The sequence below is a fragment of the Rosa rugosa genome, chromosome 2, assembly GCF_958449725.1.
Source record: "Rosa rugosa chromosome 2, drRosRugo1.1, whole genome shotgun sequence".
NCBI classification, from domain to species: Eukaryota; Viridiplantae; Streptophyta; class Magnoliopsida; order Rosales; family Rosaceae; genus Rosa; species Rosa rugosa.
In genome coordinates this window covers 55,436,560-55,455,786 of record NC_084821.1, presented here as the reverse complement: position 1 = coordinate 55,455,786, position 19,227 = coordinate 55,436,560, and the positions used below count along the sequence as shown (strand labels likewise).

At 39.5% G+C, this 19,227-nt stretch overlaps 2 protein-coding genes and 1 pseudogene across 2 annotated transcripts; 1 reads left to right on the top strand and 2 right to left on the bottom strand.

The window, feature by feature from the left end:
- Nucleotides 1-848: 848 nt before the first annotated feature.
- LOC133731065 (G-type lectin S-receptor-like serine/threonine-protein kinase At4g27290) lies at nt 849-4,265 on the bottom strand. Its single transcript, XM_062158532.1, has 8 exons — nt 2,951-4,265; nt 2,452-2,586; nt 2,311-2,338; nt 2,139-2,277; nt 1,851-2,061; nt 1,491-1,728; nt 1,240-1,390; nt 849-1,139 (listed from the first exon to the last, which is right to left on the bottom strand). The coding sequence occupies exons 1-8, from the start codon at nt 4,263-4,265 to the stop codon at nt 849-851; spliced, it is 2,508 nt and encodes an 835-aa protein (XP_062014516.1).
- Nucleotides 4,266-5,398: 1,133 nt separating this feature from the next.
- On the top strand, nt 5,399-7,399 carry LOC133731064 (pentatricopeptide repeat-containing protein At1g20230-like; annotated as a pseudogene).
- Nucleotides 7,400-15,023: 7,624 nt separating this feature from the next.
- On the bottom strand, nt 15,024-18,751 carry LOC133731063 (G-type lectin S-receptor-like serine/threonine-protein kinase At4g27290). Its single transcript, XM_062158531.1, has 7 exons — nt 17,230-18,751; nt 16,836-16,970; nt 16,484-16,656; nt 16,196-16,406; nt 15,819-16,056; nt 15,572-15,722; nt 15,024-15,475 (listed from the first exon to the last, which is right to left on the bottom strand). The coding sequence occupies exons 1-7, from the start codon at nt 18,539-18,541 to the stop codon at nt 15,173-15,175; spliced, it is 2,523 nt and encodes an 840-aa protein (XP_062014515.1). The 5' UTR covers nt 18,542-18,751; the 3' UTR covers nt 15,024-15,172.
- Nucleotides 18,752-19,227: the final 476 nt, after the last annotated feature.

The following is a 19,227-nucleotide window of genomic DNA, read 5'->3' as shown; positions in this document are numbered from 1 at the left end:
AGATACAACTCCAGAGAGAGGATGAAGTACAGTTGAGATATTGGAATCAAGGGCTGCATTATTTTGCTTTCTGTTCCTCAATTTGCAATCATTCTTGAATTAATTGACCCAAACCAAAATAAAAACAAAAATAAAGGTCAGGATTCTAATGTTGAACTAGGGGGCATTACAGGAACATCTTGGATAGTCCGTTACGATTCCCTTAATTATTGAATTTAGTTCTTCAGAAAAGCATAACCAATTTAACCCATTCTAATCATTAGAGAACAAAACAGAAGAAATTAAACGAAAATGCACATTGACATTTAGTACTAATTAGATATCTGTGCAGAAGAAAGACACAATCTTTCAGTAGTTTTACCTCGTCTTTCACAAATTGAGAAGTCGGTTGGCGCACCCTTTTCTTCATTAAATAAGGTCTCCAGCCTCCAATGACTCGCCGATGCGGTGGCGCGCGGTATTGGAGAAGGTGGCGGTTTATCAATTTAGGGTTCAATGAGATAAGTTTTGACTGGAAGTGATGAAATGGAAAGTCCGTTAGAAATGGGGGGGAATAGGATTCTGGAAATTGAATGAAACTGGAATTTTGGCGGCAAAAATATTGTGACGTGTCACTATCTTGTTGGTTAATGGTAATAACTAGTTACTAGTTGGTCCAAAATAAGAGGTAAATTATGTAGTGCACCTTCAAGTAACTAGTAATGGAGAGTATTATCTATGACAAACCAACAGGCAACAGCCTCATCTATAAGCCTACGAGGTTCAAGTCAAGAGCAAAGTACTTTTAGTTACATAATATGAATCTTCGATGTCATGCCATTCCGGTGGATTAACAAGCACTTGATGATCTACCGAGCCTCTAACAATGTAGTGCTGAAGTTACTGCGTGAACATCTTGATGATGATTCGGGAAGAGTCCGTTCAGTGTAAAAACCAGGCTGCTTTGGCAAAGGCAGCACAACATCATGACTGCCCAACATTAGAACCACAGATGACATGCTTGGTCTATCTTCAGGTACTTGTTGCACACATAACAGACCTACATGAAGACACCTTAAAACTTCAGATATGGTGTCCGGATCACATAATGTCTTATCGATGAGTTCCAGTGGTACATTTTGAGTCCATAGTGTCCATGCCTAAAAATAAATTCACAGCATATGTTAGTAGGATGTACACATCAAGCTGCAATGTTAATTATATACCCTCTGTCACAGTAAAATCTTCTTCAAAACTTACATGTCCAAGAAGATTAAAATCGTGATCTGGATGACAAAATCCCCTGTTCTTCTCCCGACTCAATAACTCAATCAGCACAACTCCAAAGCTAAATACATCTGATTTTGTCGAGAAAATTCCATCTACTGCATATTCTGGCGCCATATAACCACTGCAACGTAAAATGTGAGTCAGAAAGAGTTTAAAACCCGGCAGAAGGTAGAATGTAAAACATATAATATGTCTTAGCAAACTACGTACTTTGTACTTACTATGTTCCAGCCACTTTATTCGTATTGGCTTGACTTTGATCAAAGTTAAATATTTTAGCCAGGCCAAAATCTGAAATCTTTGGGTTCATGTTTTCATCTAGCAAAATATTACTAGGTTTCAGATCTCTGTGAATAATTCTTAATCTCGAGTCTTGGTGAAGATAGAGAAGCCCTCGTGCAGTTCCGTCAATAATGTTGTAGCAGGAAGGCCAGTTGAGCGATTTCTGTCTTTCCTGATCTGAACAGTTTTTGAGCATGTTAAATATCTCAATGATTGAATAAATCCTAGTGGATTAAGTAAAACCAATGGATGATGATATGACTGTAAATCCATGTAGTTGAATTTGGAAAGGATCATACCAAATATAAAGAAGTCAAAGCTCCTGTTGGACATGTATTCATATATTAACATTTTTTCATCATTTTGAATGCAACAGCCCAGAAGCTTTACAAGATTACGGTGCTGAAGTTTGGCTATCAGTAGAACTTCATTTTTGAACTCCCTCATTCCTTGACCAGATTCCTTGGATTGCCTCTTTACAGCTATTTCTTCCCCTCCTATCAATGTACCCTATTGATCGTTGTTCGTAAAAGTCATGAAATTTATCATAAGAGTAGCTCATTTCAATTTGCATACAATTGCATTACCTTGTACACAGGTCCAAAACCGCCTTGTCCCAGTTTGTTGTTGCTTGAAAAGTTATCAGTGGCTTCAGCTATAGTGGTAAAGTCAAATAGCGGTAACTCCATGTCTTCCCTTCCTTCTTCACAGTCATATTTTGGATATCTTCAGCATTAATATATAGATGTACACATTTGCAGTATCAAAAAATAAAAGTAATCCTGTACTTAAATTAGATTTATGCAATATTTAATAGTAAAAGAACCATGATTCAGATTTTTGAGCCAGAATTTCAACCATGTATTTGAAACAATCAGAGTCCATCTGTGAGAAGTTTACCTTGATTTCTGAGTTTCTTGTTCCGTTTATACAAGAGGAATCCAAGTATTAGCATTCCCACAACAAGAAGAGCAGAGCTGATTACAATTCCAGCTTGCCTACTCTTGTTGGAATTGCTCTTCTTCCCAATAGCATCTGAAAGATTACAAGTAAAATGCACATGATTTGAAGAGCATTTCTCATAATGCAGTTAGTTGTGATTCTAAGACTTGGCATAGCTGCAGATAAGATCAGTATGGCCAACTGCAGCAGAAACAACTACCACTTTTAGGTAGACAAACATGTAGTTCTTTCTGCTCAGGGCCATATTGCTATTCTGTTCAGTATCTGCTGCATCTAGGAAAAGGTCAATAATGCTATCCACAATTTTCTTTTATTTTTATTTTTTTTGGGGGGTGGGGGTGGGTGGGGTGTGTGTGTTGGGGTGGTGGGGAAGGACAAAAAGTTCAAAAGCAACTAGTATCTGAAGAAGCTATCGTATAAAAAGTTCAAAAGCTACCTGTATCTGAAGAAGCTATTCGTATATAGAGGTCTTGAGAGTCAGAGGTAAATTCTTTTATGTCAGTGAGGTTTCCAAACCAAAGCAAGCAGCCACTTCCCCCTTCCCTGACATCTAAATTTGCATAAGCCATACACGAGCAGTTTCTCAAACACAATTCCTTGCATTCCTTGAGGTTCATGCTCTTGTCATACCAGGAAGAAGATGTGTCTGGCAATTTAAATCTACTATATCTTAAGAAGTCATCTCTATCACTGCAAACTAATGGAGTCCTTCGAACACATCCATCAGACCAACGTGAAGAGTTCCACTTTTGTGGAGATTTAGGTACAAATCCTTTCAAGCATGCACACATGGGGGCTTCATTGGCATTACAATTAGCATTAGCCCCACAAAAAGCGTAAATTTCACACTGATCTGCTCGGCTTGCAAAGAAAGGCTCCCAACTATTTGTGTAGTCTATCCATGTTAACCACTGTGTAGTGCCATACGGATTCAATACAAATCTAGAGAACGTAGACCGGTTGAGGAGTGTGTACTCATAATAGATTTCTGTCTCATTTGACACAAATACAAACTCAGATATTGGATTTGGCCTCCTGTGATAATATCCAGTCAATTGAAGGCCGTTCCATGATCCTGCTCTTGTCAGTATCTTAGCTCCCTGAACTACAAAAAATTGAGGTAAACCACGAGGATCCATCCGTAGTGAAAGCTGTCCTTGAGCAGGATCATCTGTGCTCCTCCAAGACGAGAGATACCTGTCTAAACCATTAACTAAGTTCCGGCCAAGTTTCATTCCTGGTAGTTGTGTGTCACAAGGATAATCAAAACTCTGCCAAAGAAAGTAATCAGGGTTAGTATCATTTCCATCTTTCACAACAAGATTTCCCGAATCCAAGAGTTGCAAGACTGGATTCCCTGCAGTTCTTGATGAATTGGTTGACCATACAGTGCCATTTGAGCTATTAAGAAGGACTAAAACTCCCTGGTCAGTGAGCTTTAAGACTCCTGAAGAATCATTAACCGGTGTTTCTCTGTTGGCTACCCAGACAACTATGTCAGTAGAAAAAGTGTACCATATTCCCAAGTATTGGCCTTTCGACTTACCAAAGAATCCCAGTTCAAAGTTTCCATCAGCAGAAACTAGAGTTTCACCATCTCTAATATATTGACTTGGAGTTATAGCGTCTAGTGCAGTTGTAAATGGGGTTTTTACGAAGGAGAAAAAGAAGTAGCACACAAAAAGGGTTCTAAAGGCTTGCATTGATCTCTGATCAGAATGAAATTTTCTTGCTGAAAGAAAGTAATCCATAATATACGCAGAGAAGTTGAAACAAGTGAAAAATGGAAAATGTCAAGCTTGCTCTATATATACATACCTGGAGATGTATTTGTATAATATATTCTTCACAAGTTCATAGTAATGGAACAATTATACAGGAGTCTGTCAAAGCTGGGATTTTTCAGTTTTCTCAAATGCAGATGCTTCTACTACACAATCAAAACAAGGATAGTCAAACTAAGAAAGTAATATGCACTATGTTTAGTCTCTGCAGGTTCACATTCTGATTGTCAACAATTGATATGCTTTTATATGTATGTCCGTCTTTTTCTTTCCAGGAGTCATTCTTGACTAACACGATGGCTTCTTGTAAAAAAACAACTTTAGTCAGAATTCAGAAAGAAACTTATAAAATAATAGTCATGTTATTCACAGGGGAAGACAATGAAATTGACATTCCGATTATAAAATCGACTAAAACATATCAGAAAGTTGATTACTCCATGTTTCTTGGAAATTTCCTAAACAGAAATTTCCAAGAAACTCATAATGACAGACCTACCTTCCAGCAATCATTATTCATGAAGCTTCAATTCTGTTTCAGAAAACCCCAACGCGTTTCTGTATACAAAACGTACTCTCCAACCTGAAAGAACCGGATGGAGATCATGTCAAATACTCCATGTTTCAAGCTGCAATTTTCACAAGGCTAAGCAGAATATAACTATACCAGAAGCAAGCAAAGAAAAAAAATAAATCTTGAGCTATAGAAACCTCTTAAACAATATTTCTAGCGCAGACATTGCTACATGCCAGAGCAATATAGAACTCTCCTATGTACCAAAGTACAAGCTGCATAACAATTTCAGCAGCTATTGAAAAACCAGGACAGGTCAAGCTCAACTGAAATTCAACCTTGTTAAATACATGAAATAGAAGAAGATGTCATCATTGTCACAATATTGGTTAACTTTCTCCAAATCCCTTTCTACAAATAGCAAAAGCTCAACTGAAATTTAACCTTGTTGCATAACTTTCTTTTCTTTTAGTATTGACTATACCCAAATCCCTAAAATATCTAAAATTTCAGAACCAACCTCTAAACCCTAAACTAAAACCTCAACTTTCTCCCACAAATTTGAAATTTAAAGCAACAAAATTTAATGCTTTCAAAGCTACCCACCAATGTCCCAACTCACCTGAGCCTGAGGTTCTTGAAAATTCACTGTAACTCCGGCGATTTACAACGTGCCCGCCACGTGTTCGATCAAATTCCTGAACCAGACCTGCGGTTTTGGGTGATCCCAGAAAAGCTACAGAGCTTCACGACGAGGCAATTCGGTTCGGGTTTCATTTGGATGTTGCTTTGGGCAATGCCATGGTTGATATGTTTGGCAAGTGTAAGAATGTTGATGGGGCGAGGCGGGTTTTCGATGAAATGCCGAGGAAGGATGTGATTACTTGGACATGTTTGTGTTCTTGTTATGTTCACTGTGGGCTGCCCAGGCAGGGTTTGGTGGCTTTCAGAGAGATGGGTTTGAGTGGAGTGAGACCCAATGCGGTGACGGTGTCGACGATCCTACCTGCTTGCTCTGAGTTGAGGGATTTGAATTCGGGGAGGGAGATTCATGGGTTTGTGGTGAAGCATGGAATGGGAGGGAATGTGTTTGTAAGTAGTGCACTCGTCAAAGTGTATGCTAGTTGTGTGATAAAATGTCTGAACGAGATGTTGTGTCTTGGAATGTGCTTTTGACTGCGTATTTCTCCAATGGGGAATGGGAGAAGGGTATGGCTCTGTTTTGTAGGATGAGAAATGAAGGTGTGAGATTGGATGGCGCTTCGTGGAATGCCGTGATCGGTGGGTGTTTGAATAATGGGGAAACTGAACAGGCGCTGAAAATGCTGGGGAAGATGCAAGAGTCGGGGTTTAAGCCGAATCAGATAACAGTCACCAGTTTGTTGCCGGCGTGCAAAGATTTGGAGAGCTTGAGGGCAGGCAAAGAGGTTCATAGCTACATCTTTAGGAATTGTTTGATGGACGACTTGGCAAGTACAACAGCTTTGGTTTTCATGTATGCAAAATGCGGAGAGTTGGAACTTTCAAGGAGGGTGTTCAATATGATGCCGAAAAAGGACACGGTTGCTTGGAACACAATGATCATTGGAAACTCGATGCATGGGAATGGAGGAGAAGCATTGTTGCTATACAGAAACATGTTAGAATCCGGGGTGAAGCCGAATTCTGTTACTTACACTGGTGTTTTGTGTGGTTGTAGTCATTCGCGGCTGGTTGATGAAGGCATCAAGGTTTTTGATTCAATGAGGGATCACTTGGTAGAACCTGATGCGGATCATTATTCGTGTTTGGTTGATGTACTTAGCCGTGCTGGTCGCGTAGAAGAGGCCTATCAGTTTATACAGAGAATGCCTATGGAACCTACTGCAGGTGCTTGGGGAGAATGCTTGGTGCCTGTAGAGTGCATACAAATGTGGAGTTGGCAAAAATCGCAGCAAACAGGCTGTTTGAGATCGAACCAGATAACCCTGGTAACTATGTATTGTTGTCCAACATTTTTGTTACTGCCAAAAGATGGGAAGAAGCTTCAGAAACTAGGAAGCTGATGAGGGACAGAGGAGTCACAAAAACACCAGGTTGTTCTTGGGTTCAGTTGAGAAATAGAGTCTACTCGTTTGTTGCTGGCGACAGGAGTAATGAACATAGTGAAAAGATATACAAGTTTTTGGAGGGAATGGGTGAGAAGATGAGATTGGCAGGGTTTGTGCCCAACACGGATTTTGTTCTGCAAGATGTGGATCAAGAAGAGAAAGTGGGGACTCTTTGCAACCATAGTGAGAAGCTGGCTGTTGCTTTTGCGATACTCAATTTGAATGGGGAGTCAACAGTTCGGGTTTTTAAGAATTTGAGGATATGTGGAGATTGCCATAATGCCATCAAATACATGGCAAAGATAGTTGGTCTGAGGATTATAGTTAGAGATTCATTGAGGTTTCACCACTTCGATGATGGAGATTGTGTCCTGGCAATTTGCTGGGCATTATATCCATACCAACCAATTGAGCTCTGGCGTCTTTCAGTTCAATACTTCCAAGTCCACATATATATTCAAGCAGGAAAAACAATTTCATATACTCAGCTCCACTAAGACCAAATTCAATATGCTTTAATTCAGCATCATACTGTAACAACAGATTCAACGAAAAGACAGTAAAGCCTCCTGCAAATTATATATGAGTGTAACATAATTACCTCGTATCTCCGACCACATCTCCAAATGGCCTCATGAAATTATCTGCCGATCCAAACGATCTGCTCATTACTTCCAGGAATTACGCGATATGCTGTGTAGTTCTTTAACTGTAGCATGAATAATAGCATGAACACTACAGAACAATGATGCCCACACATACAATGTTGATACACTAGTACAGAGCAGGACAGTAAGAATTCTAACACTTAACAGCAAGGGTTTCATACCTGACAAGGATGGTCTGAAGCAACCATCAGCGCCTTGGAGCTGAGATGAAACCTGATGAGCCTTGAACAGCTGACCCTTCACCCTGTGGCCATTCAGATATTGCTGCACTTTTCAGTTGGCGTAGCGCTCCTCAAGCCACAAATTCATTAACCATTATCTAAACCCTAAATGCAGCTACTGTGAACTTAGAAGTATTGAATTCAATGACCCCAGACATGAAACTCGTTAGCATAGCATGTTCTCTCAGACTTGATTAACAAACCATATTGGGCTCGAAATCAAGCTTAATCAAATGAAACAAAAACCATTTTGTTGTATCACCCAGTATACAGTATTGATTCACAAGCAGTAAGAATTCTAATATTTACTGGAAAAGGAATCATACCAAAACCCAAGGCGATGCACAGCTGACCCTTCATCCTGTGACCATTTCGCGTTTTCATGTCACTCCTAGTTTTTTTCTTCATATCCCCATTTCGAGTCACCTCTGGCCTGATCCCCTCAAGCCGCAGACCACCATTGCATACCAAAGAACAAATATTTTCCCAGTGAGTTCTTCTGGTTAACCAAAAGTGGTGAATAACCATTCTAAAAACCCATGTCAAACTTTCCCGTCTGCACAAAGCAATTTTAATCATAGTGTGCATCTAAAACCAACCGAGGAACCTAGGTGATCAAAAGTAGGGAACAAGCCTCATAATAATTGAGTACCAAAATTAGGTTTACTAAGAAATACAAGAATGTTGTGGGTAAATAAAAATAAAAACTAAACAACAGATATGATTGAAGGCAATTAAATAGACGTGTGAAATACAATATTAAGAGGGATTAGGCACTAATTGAATTTAGTTAGAAATCCAATCCTGTAAATGAGAAAATGGCCTGAAGCCAGCATGAACTATAATTTATGGGGTTTTAGATGGATGTATTTATTAGTTCAGTCAAAAAGGACAAAGGAACAAGAGACTTGGGATTTTGTTATGTTATTTACCTTCTCCAAGAACGGAGTATATATACAAGATACATCGAGTCCTATTAGGAAACTAATAACAACAGAATAATCCTAATAATACACAATATTCACAATCCTAATTACATGGCATAACTCACGCCAACAACTCCCCCTCAAGTTGGTGCATACAGATCACGGATGCCCAACTTGTCAAGTGAGTCACGGAAGACTTTACTCGAGAGAGCCTTTGTAAGAATATCCGCCAACTGTTCTTCAGTAGGAACAAAGGGAAACATAATGACCTGTCCATCCAGCTTCTCTTTAATGAAGTGTCGATCTACCTCCACATGCTTCGTGCGATCATGCTGAACAGGATTGTGAGCAATTTCAATTGCAGCCTTATTATATATCACAATAAAGCGGCATAGCCTTTGTTTGTCTGAACCCCAAATCCCTCAACAAATTTCTCAACCACAACATCTCACACAGTCCTCGGACCATTCCTCTATACTCCGCTTCTGCACTAGAACGAGCCACCACCTTCTGTTTCTTGCTCTTCCAAGTAACCAAATTACCACCCACAAACGTGAAGTAGCCCGAAGTAGACCTGCGGTCTGTAATATTACCTACCCAGTCCGCGTCTGTGTACCCAGAAACATCCAAGTGACTGTGTTTTGAAAAGAGTAATCCCTTCCCTGGAGCAGACTTTAAATACCGCAAAATACGAAATACAGCATCCATATGAGTCTTACTAGGATTATGCATAAACTGACTCACCACACTAACTGCATAGGCTAGATCTGGTCTAGTGTGGGATAAATAAATCAACCGGCCAACTAACCTCTGGTATCTTGCTTTATTTGTAGGCACTTGATCCAAATACTCTGCTAACTTATGGTTCTGCTCAATAGGAGTATCAACAGGTTGACAGTCAAGCATACCTGTTTCTGCTAGCAAGTCGAGAACATATTTCCTCTGACTCAACACAATACAATCCTTCCCACGAGCAACTTCAATTCCCAAGAAATATTTCAAATTACCCAAGCAACTTCAATTTCCAAGAAATATTTCAAATTACCCAAATCTTTCATCTCAAATTCAAAAGATAATTGACCTTGTAACCTTTGAATCTCCTCAAAGTCATCACCTGTCACAACCATGTCATCAACATAAATAATCAAGGCAGTCACTTTACCACACCGATGTTTAAGGAACAAGGTGTGATCTGAATTGCTCTGCCGGTACCCAATTTTCTTCATGAACTTGGTAAATCTGCCAAACCAAGCTCTGGGAGACTGCTTCAAACCATAAAGAGATTTTTTCAATTTGCACACCACTTGCTCTCCAGTAGAAGTACCATATCCCGGAGGCAAATCCATATAAACCTCTTTATGCAGATCACCATGCAAGAATGCATTCTTAACATCAAACTGTTGTAACGGCCAATCAAGATTAGCAGCTAACGAAAGAAGTACCCGAATTGTGTTAATTTTGGCCACTGGTGCAAATGTCTCATCATAATCCACTCCATAATTATGAGTATAGCCTTTAGCCACTAGTCTTGCCTTGTACCTATCCACCGAGCCATCTGAATTATGTTTCACGGTATACACCCACCGACAACCAACTGTCTTCTTCCCGGGTGGTAATGATACTAACTCCCACGTACAATTCTTCTCAAGAGCATCCATTTCGACTGTCATTGCCTGCATCCACTTCTCATCTCTCATTGCATCCTGCACTTTACTAGGGAGAGACACAGAAGATAATTGATTCACAAAGGCTACATACGGTTTAGACAGTCTATGGGTCGACACATAATTAGCAACGGGGTACTTAGCTTTTGCACTTAGAGTAGGTTCATAGTGTTTCGGAGGCTGACCACGGGTGGAACGACTAGGCAGAGTTTTGGTGGGAACAATGGGAACAATATCTGACACAGCGGAATGAACACTAGCTGACACAGAATGAGTATTAGATAAAGAAGGATTAGAACATACCTCGGGTGATGATTGAGCAGGTGAGACCGCTGAAGGATAAGGAGAGACAGGAGAACTGTTCAAAACGGCATTGGCGGCATCGGGAATTTCATCGGAAATAGTATCAAAAATTTCATCCCCGGCAGACCGGTCGGACTGATCCGGTCGACTGGTCGGTAGCTGACTGCCCAAATTCTCTTCTCCGATCGGTAGGCTGCTGTCCTCTTTTCCAAGTTCCTCTTTTTCAAGTTTCGTTCCCAAATACTCCAGCCTTGAGAACTCAAATGTCAGTCTCACATCTTGCCCACTAAACAAATCTTCATAATAACAAGACTTCTCCCCCTGACGAGGAGTCACAGGAGGCAAAAAATAACATGCATCTTCACTGAATGTAACATCCATGGTGACATAAAACTTTTGGGATTGAGGATGATAACATTTATAACCTTTCTGATGAGAACCATACCCCACAAACACACACTTAAGGGCTCTAGCATCCAACTTTGACCTCTGATTCTTATACAGATGAACATAAGCAATACAACCAAAGACACGAGCAGGAAGAGTATTAGAAGATTGAATAGAAACATAGTTAGACAGGACCTCAAGTGGGACACGAACTTGAAGAGGGGCAGACGGAAGACGATTAATTAGATGAGAAGCACACAAAACGGCCTCTCCCCAAAGATACTTAGGCATGTTAGCACTAAGTAGAAGAGACCGAGCCATGTCCAGAAGATGACGATTTTTCCGTTCAGACACCCCATTTTGCTCAGGTGTCTGCGGACATGAAGTTTGATGTATTATGCCATGGTGTTGGAAATATTCATGAAAAGAATGATTGACAAACTCACCCTCATTATCGGAACGAAAGACCTTAACATGAGCATCATATTGAGTACGAACAAGCTTATGGAATGCTGTAAAAGCAGAGAAAACATAATCTTTGGACTTAAGTAAAACCACCCAAGATAATCGAGTAAAGTCATCAATGAATAACACAAAATATCGCATTCCAGAAAGGGTAGAATGTTTAGAAGGACCCCATACATCTGAATGAATTAACTCAAAAGGCATAGTACTAGAATGAAAACTCGAAGGATAACTAGACCTATGACTCTTAGCCAAAGCACAAGTTTCACAATGCAGGTTAGACTCACCAACTCCCAAAAACAAAGAAGGCATGAACTTCTTCATAACTCCAAAAGATGGATGACCCAAACGCCTGTGCCACAACCATAGCTCACTTAATCTGTCAGAATTCAATGTCAGGGCCAAAGGTTGTTCCGATGGTTGTGTTGGCTCTGCGTACATGCAATCCAAGTGAAACAGTCTCCCCCTCAGGTCTCCCTTGCCCATGATCACCCTGGTGCACAGATTCTGAAAAATAACATACATTGGATAAAAGGTTACAGAACACTTATTTTGTGACCCCAATTGGGATACAGACAAAAGATGATGAGACAATGAGGGTACATAAAGCACATCATGCAATACAATGGATGGTGTAACCTGAACAGACCCAATACCTAAGACAGGAAAAGACACACCATTCGCATTAGAGACATGGGATATAGAAGGAGACGACATAGACATAAAGAAGGACTTATCATAGGTCATATGGTCAGACGCACCAGAATCAATTATCCATGTGTCACTACCAGTAAAGTCAGAAACATGTAAAGCAACACCAATTTTACCTCGTGTTAAGGAAACATTACCCTTTGAGGGATCTTGCCCTGCAATGCAGTAGAAATCAGGTTCTGGCACCAATTGGACTGCTGCTTTGCCTCTTTGACCACCACCACGTCCTCTACGTCCTCCAGTATTATTGCCTCCTCTCCAACCAGAGTTGTTGTAATTAAACCTTCGCAGCTTAGGACATTGATTCTTGAAATGGCCAACTTCCTTGCAATAGTTGCAAGTCATTTGGTTATAATTCTGATTCTGCTGATATCCTTGATTCCGTGGTTGATACTGACTTTGAGATGGAACTAGGGTAGAATTCCCAATCTGAGGTTGAGGTGGAGGTGTAGCATGGATTGCTAAACCAGAAATTTCAGTATGAAGGTTCTGAGCGGCAGCCTTATTACCTTCATCTCTTCGGATATAGGCAAAAGCTTGTTCCAATGTAGGTGGAGTTGCAAGACGCAATAACTCATTCTTTGCCCCTTCAAAATGAGGATCCAGGCCAGCAAGAAAAATATGGACACGCATCTTGTCCTGTTCAGTCCGATAGGAATTAATATCAGCTTCACAAGTCATAGGACTAGGATTTCGTTGATCAATCTCCTACCAAATTGTCTTCAAATTCGCATAAAAGGTTGCAACAGGCTGTCCACTCTGAGTTATTTTGAAAGCTTTGACATTCAATTCATGAACACGAGCAAAGTCACTCCCATCATAATATGTAGCAGCAACAGAATCCCAAATTGCTTTGGGAGAATCATAGTTAGCAAATAATCTCATTACCTCTGGAGTCATAGCTTTGAGAAGAATTCCCATCACATTAGTATTTGCCGTATCCCATTCATCGGCTTTTGGTCATGCAGCAGGTCTTGCTGCACTACCGGTAACATAACTCCACTTTCCAATCCCCTGAATATGGATCTTCATAAGCCTCTGCCATAACTGATAATTGGTGCCGTCAAGCTTGACACCAAAACTTGAATTATCTGTCACATTCTGAACAATCACAACCTCACGGGCCACAGAGTTAGCCCCTCCACTCTGAGATCCTCCATTATTCCCATCAGTAATAGTCAAATCCACCATCTTTTTTTTTTTTCTCCAAATACCCGAATTAACAAACCACAAACCAAAGAAGACCAGCGACGTTTTTCCAAAAAAAAAAAAACACGTATCCAAGATGTAGAGCAAAAGGTAACAAAACAAAGGAGCGTTGATGCAAAACGTTGGTGCAGACTCGTTTCGTTGATGCAGGACGCCTCCAAGGGAAACCAAGGTTAATTATAGTTTGATGCAAAGGGCAAAGGACCAATAACAAACTGGATGGACCAACGAGAAACAAAGGGACCACAGAAACAAAAGATTAATTGTGTTCAAACAAAAGGACAAGGGAACAAGATTAATTCTAGGGTTGTTTTTCTTCGCAGCGGAAACCAAATAGTACCACCGAGTCCGAATGGATCTCGGCTCTAATACCAAGTCAAAAAGGACAAAGGAACAAGAGACTTGGGATTTTGTTATGTTATTTACCTTCTCCAAGAACGGAGTATATATACAAGATACATCGAGTCCTATTAGGAAACTAATAACAACAGAATAATCCTAATAATACACAATATTCACAATCCTAATTACATGGCATGACTCACGCCAACAAGTTCAATCTTGGAAACTTCCTTAATCTCTTTTTTTTTTTTTTTTTTTTCTGAAGCTCCAAACTGGGCTTATTAATTATGTTGCTTTTCCAAGTATCACTACCTGTGAAATGCATGCCCCTGAAGAATGAAAAATAATATACCAATTGTAATCTTTATAATGCTTTTAATAAGTAACTTAATAGCCATCTGCATTGAATTTCCCAAGACCAACCTCTGGAGGGAGAGAAAGGTTTCAAAGGAACTAGAATTAATTGTCTGCAAAATTAAACAGTCACAGACAGAACGATAAAAAATAGTACCTGCATTCTGTATTTCCAGCCCTGGGCTTGAAGAGAATAACTAGCTTGGTCTGGTCTGAACAAGGTCCCTTCATGGCATAGGTTATTCTAGAAATCCAGAACCCATTAGGCCATATGCAAATATGCAAACCTACAAGAAGAGAATGAATATTATTTTCAGTATATCTCTGCCAATAGGAAAGGTGAAGAGAGCTTGCTAAATAAGGTGTAAATGATGCTTAAAATTTTAACAAATGCTTTTCCCATATTTCAACAAATGGCTTTGCCAAATCTCTTCATAAGGTATGAGATACAAACCCATATTCTTCTCTCAGAATAACTCTTTACCTTTTCATCATTATAGACTTAATGGAAAAGAGTTGTCTTCCCAAGATCTTTCTTGTAGTGTTGAACATGATTTCTCTTCATTGAATAAGGTCTAGAGCCTCCGACGACTCACTAGTTCGCCGATGCGGTGGGGCGTGGTATTGGAGACGGTGGCGGTTTATCAATTTAGGGTTCTGGAAGTGATGAAATGGAAAGTCCATTAGAAATGGGCGGGAATAGGATTCTGGAAACTGAATGAAACTGGAATTTTGGCGGCAAAATATTGTGACGTGACACTATCTCGTAACTAAGTTAATGGTAGTAACTAAGTTACTAGTCGGTCCAAAATTAATAAGAGCTAAATTATGTTGTGCACCTTCAAGTAACCAGTAATGGAGGGTATTATTTATCTATGACAAACCAACAGCCTCATCTATGCCATTGTTCTTCGATAAGCCTACGAGGTTCAAGTCAAGAGCAAGGTACTTTCAGTTACATAATATGAATCTTCGATGTCATGTCATGCCATTCCGGTGGATTAACAAGCACTTGATGATCTACCGAGCCTCTAACAATGTAGTGCTGAAGTTACTGGGTGAACACAGGTCACGTGACCTTGATGATGATTCGGGAAGAGTCCGTTCAGTGTAAAAACCAGGCTGCTTTGGCAAAGGCAGCATAACATCATGACTGCCCAACATTAGTACCACAGATGACATGCTTGGTCTATCTTCAGGTACTTGCTGCACACATAACAGACCTACATGAAGACACCTTAAAACTTCGGGTATGGTATCCGGATCACATAATGTCTTATCGATGAGTTCCAGTGGTACATTTTGAGTCCATCGTGTCCATGCCTAAAAATAAATTAACAGCATATATTAGTAGGATGTACTCATCAAGCTGCAATGTTATATACCCTCTGTCACAGTAAAATCGTCTTCAAAACTTACATGTCCAAGAAGATTAAAATCGTGATCTGGATGACAAAATCCCCTGTTCTTCTCCCGACTCAATAACTCAATCAGCACAACTCCAAAGCTAAATACATCTGATTTTGTCGAGAAAATTCCGTCTACTGCATATTCAGGCGCCATATAACCACTGCAACATAAAATGTGAGTCAGAAAGAGTTTCAAACCCAGCACAAGGTAGAATGTAAAACATATAATATGTCTTAGCAAACTACTTAGTACTTACTATGTTCCAGCCACTTTATTCGTATTGGCTTGACTTTGATCAAAGCTAAATGTTTTAGCCAGGCCAAAATCTGAAATCCTTGGGTTCATGTTTTCATCTAGCAAAATATTACCAGGTTTCAGATCTCTGTGAACAATTCTTAATCTCGAGTCTTGGTGAAGATAGAGAAGACCTCGTGCAGTTCCATCAATAATGTTGTAGCAGGTAGGCCAGTCGAGCGATTTCTGCCTTTCCTGGTCTGAACGGTTTTTAAGCAATTAAGCAGGTTAAATATCTCAATGACTGAATAAATTCTAGTGGGTTGAGTAAAAACAATGGAGGATGATATGAGTCATATGACTGTAACTCCAAGTAGTTGAGTTTGGAAAGGATCATACCAAATATAAAGAAGTCCAAGCTCCTGTTGGACATGTATTCATATATTAACATTTTTTCGTCATTTTGAATGCAACAGCCCAGAAGCTTTACAAGATTACGGTGCTGAAGTTTGGCTATCAGTATAACTTCATTTTTGAACTCCCTCATTCCTTGACCAGATTCCTTGGATCGCCTCTTTACAGCTATTTCTTTCCCTCCTATCAATGTACCCTATTGATCGTTGTTCATAAAATTAATGAAAATTATCATAAGACTAGCTCATTTCAATTTGCATACAATTGCATTACCTTGTACACAGGTCCAAAACCACCTTGTCCCAGTATGTTGTTGCTTGAAAAGTTATCAGTGGCATTAGCTATAGTGGTAAAGTCAAATAGCGGTAACTCCATGTCTTCCCTTTCTTCTTCACAGTAATCCATTCGGCAATCCAGCAATCTTCTAACTTCTGAATTGTGGATATCTTCAGCATTAATATATAGATGTACACATTTGCAGTATCAAAAAATAAAACTAATCCTGTACTTAAATTAGATTTATGCATCCCAATATTTAATAGTAAAAGAACCATGATTCAGATTTTTGAGCCAGAATTTCAACCATGTATTTGAAACAATCAGAGTCCATCTGTGAGAAGTTTACCTTGATTTCTGAGTTTCTTGTTCCGTTTATACAAGAGGAATCCAGATATTAGCATTCCCACTACGAGAAGAGCAGAGCTGATTACAATTCCAGCTTGCCTACCCTTGTTGGACTTGCTCTTCTTCCCAATAGCATCTGAAAGATTACAAGTAAAATGCACATGATTTGAAGAGCATTTCTCATATTGCAGTTAGTTGTGATTCTAACACTTGGCATAACTGCAGATAAGATCAGTATGGCCAACTGCGGCAGAAACAACTACCACTTTTAGGTAGACAAACATTTCTGCTCAGTATCTGCTGCGTCTAGGAAAAGGTCAATAATGCTATCCACAATTTTTTAGGAAAAAAGAAAAAGAAAAAAAAAAAAAAAAGACAAAAAGTTCAAAAGCTACCTATGTCTGAAGAAGCTATTCGTATATAGAGGTCTTGAGAATCAGAGGTAAATTCTTTTATGTCAGTGAGGTTTCCAAACCAAAGCAAGCAGCCACTTCCCCCTTCCCTGACATCTAAATTTGCATAAGCCGTACACGAGCAGTTTCTCAAACACAATTCCTTGCATTCCTTGAGGCTCATGCTCTTGTCATACCAGGAAGAAGATGTGTCTGGCAATTTAAATCTACTGTATATTAAGAAGTCATCTCTATCACTGCAAGCTAATGGAGTCCTTCGAACACATCCATCAGACCAATCTGAAGAGTTCCACTTTTGTGGAGATTTAGGTACAAATCCTTTCAAGCAAGCACACATGGGAGCGTCATTAACATTACAATTAGCATTAGAACCACAAAAAGCGTAAATTTCACACTGATCTGCTTGGCTTGCAAAAAAAAGCTCCCAACTATGTGTGTAGTCTATCCATGTTAACCACTGTGTGGTGCCATATGGATTCATTACATATCTAGAGAACGTTGACCGGTTGAGGAGTGTGTACTCATAATAGATTTCTGTCTCATTCAACACAAATACAAACTCAGATATTGGATTTGGCCTCCTTTGATATCCAGTCAATTGAAGGCCGTTCCATGATCCTGCTCTAGTCAGTATCTTAGCTCCCTGAACTACAAAAAATTGAGGTAAACCACGAGGATCCATCCGTAGTGAAAACTCTCCTTGAGCAGGATCATCTGTGCTCCTCCAAGAAGAGAGATACCTGTCTAAACCATTAACTAAGTTCCGGCCAAGTTTCATTTCTGGTAGTTGTGTGTCACAAGGATAATCAAAACTCTGCCAAAGATAGTAATCAGGGTTAGTATCATTTTCATCTTTCAATACAAGATTTCCCGAATCCAAGAGTTGCAAGACTGGATTCCCTGCAGTTTTTGTTGAATTCGAAGACCATACAGTGTCATTTGAGCTATTGAGAAGGACTAAAACCCCCTGATCAGTGAGCTTTAAGACTCCTGAAGAATCATTAACCGGTGTTTCTCTGTTGGCTACCCACACAACTATGTCAGTAGAGAAAGTGTACCATATTCCCAAGTATTGGCCTTTCGACTTACCAAAGAATCCCAGTTCAAAGTTTCCATCAGCAGAAACTAGAGTTTCACCATCTCTAATATATTGACTTGGAGTGATAGCGTCTAGTGCAGTTGTAAATGGGGTTTGTACGGAGGAGAAAAAGAAGTAGCACACAAAAAGGGTTCTAAAGGCTTGCATTGATCTCTGATCAGAATGTAATTTTCTTACTGAAAGAAAGTAATCCATAATATACGCAGAGAAGTTGAAACAAGTAAAAAATGGAAAATGTCAAGCTTGCTCTATATATACATACCTGGAGATGTATTTGTATAATTCTTCACAAGTTCATAGTAATGGAACAATTATAGAGGAGTATGTCAAAGCTGGGATTTATCAGTTTTCTCAAATGCAGATGCTTCTACTACATAATCAAAACTTGGATGGTCAAATTAAGAAAGTAATATGCACTATGTTAAGTCTCTGGTTCACATTCTGATTATCAGTTGACAACAATTGATATGCTTTTATATGAATGTCCGTCTTTTTCTTTCCAGGAGTATGAAGTATTTTTAATTTTTTAAGTTTCTTGACTAACACGATAGCTTGTTGTAAAAAACAACTTTAGTCAGAATTCAGAAAGAAACTCATAAACTAATAGTCATGTTATTCACAGGGGAAGACAATGAAATTGACATCCGATTATTAAATCGACTAAAACATATCAGAAAGTGGATTACTGACCCTAAACAGAATTTTCCAAGAAACTCATCATAATGACAAAGACCTACCTCCCAGCCATCATTATTCATGAAGCTTCAATTCTGTTTCAGAAAACCCCAACGCGTTTCTGACTTTCTGTATGCAAAACGTACTCTCCAACCTGAAAGAACCGGATGGAGATCATGTCAAATACTCCATGTTTCAAGCTGCAT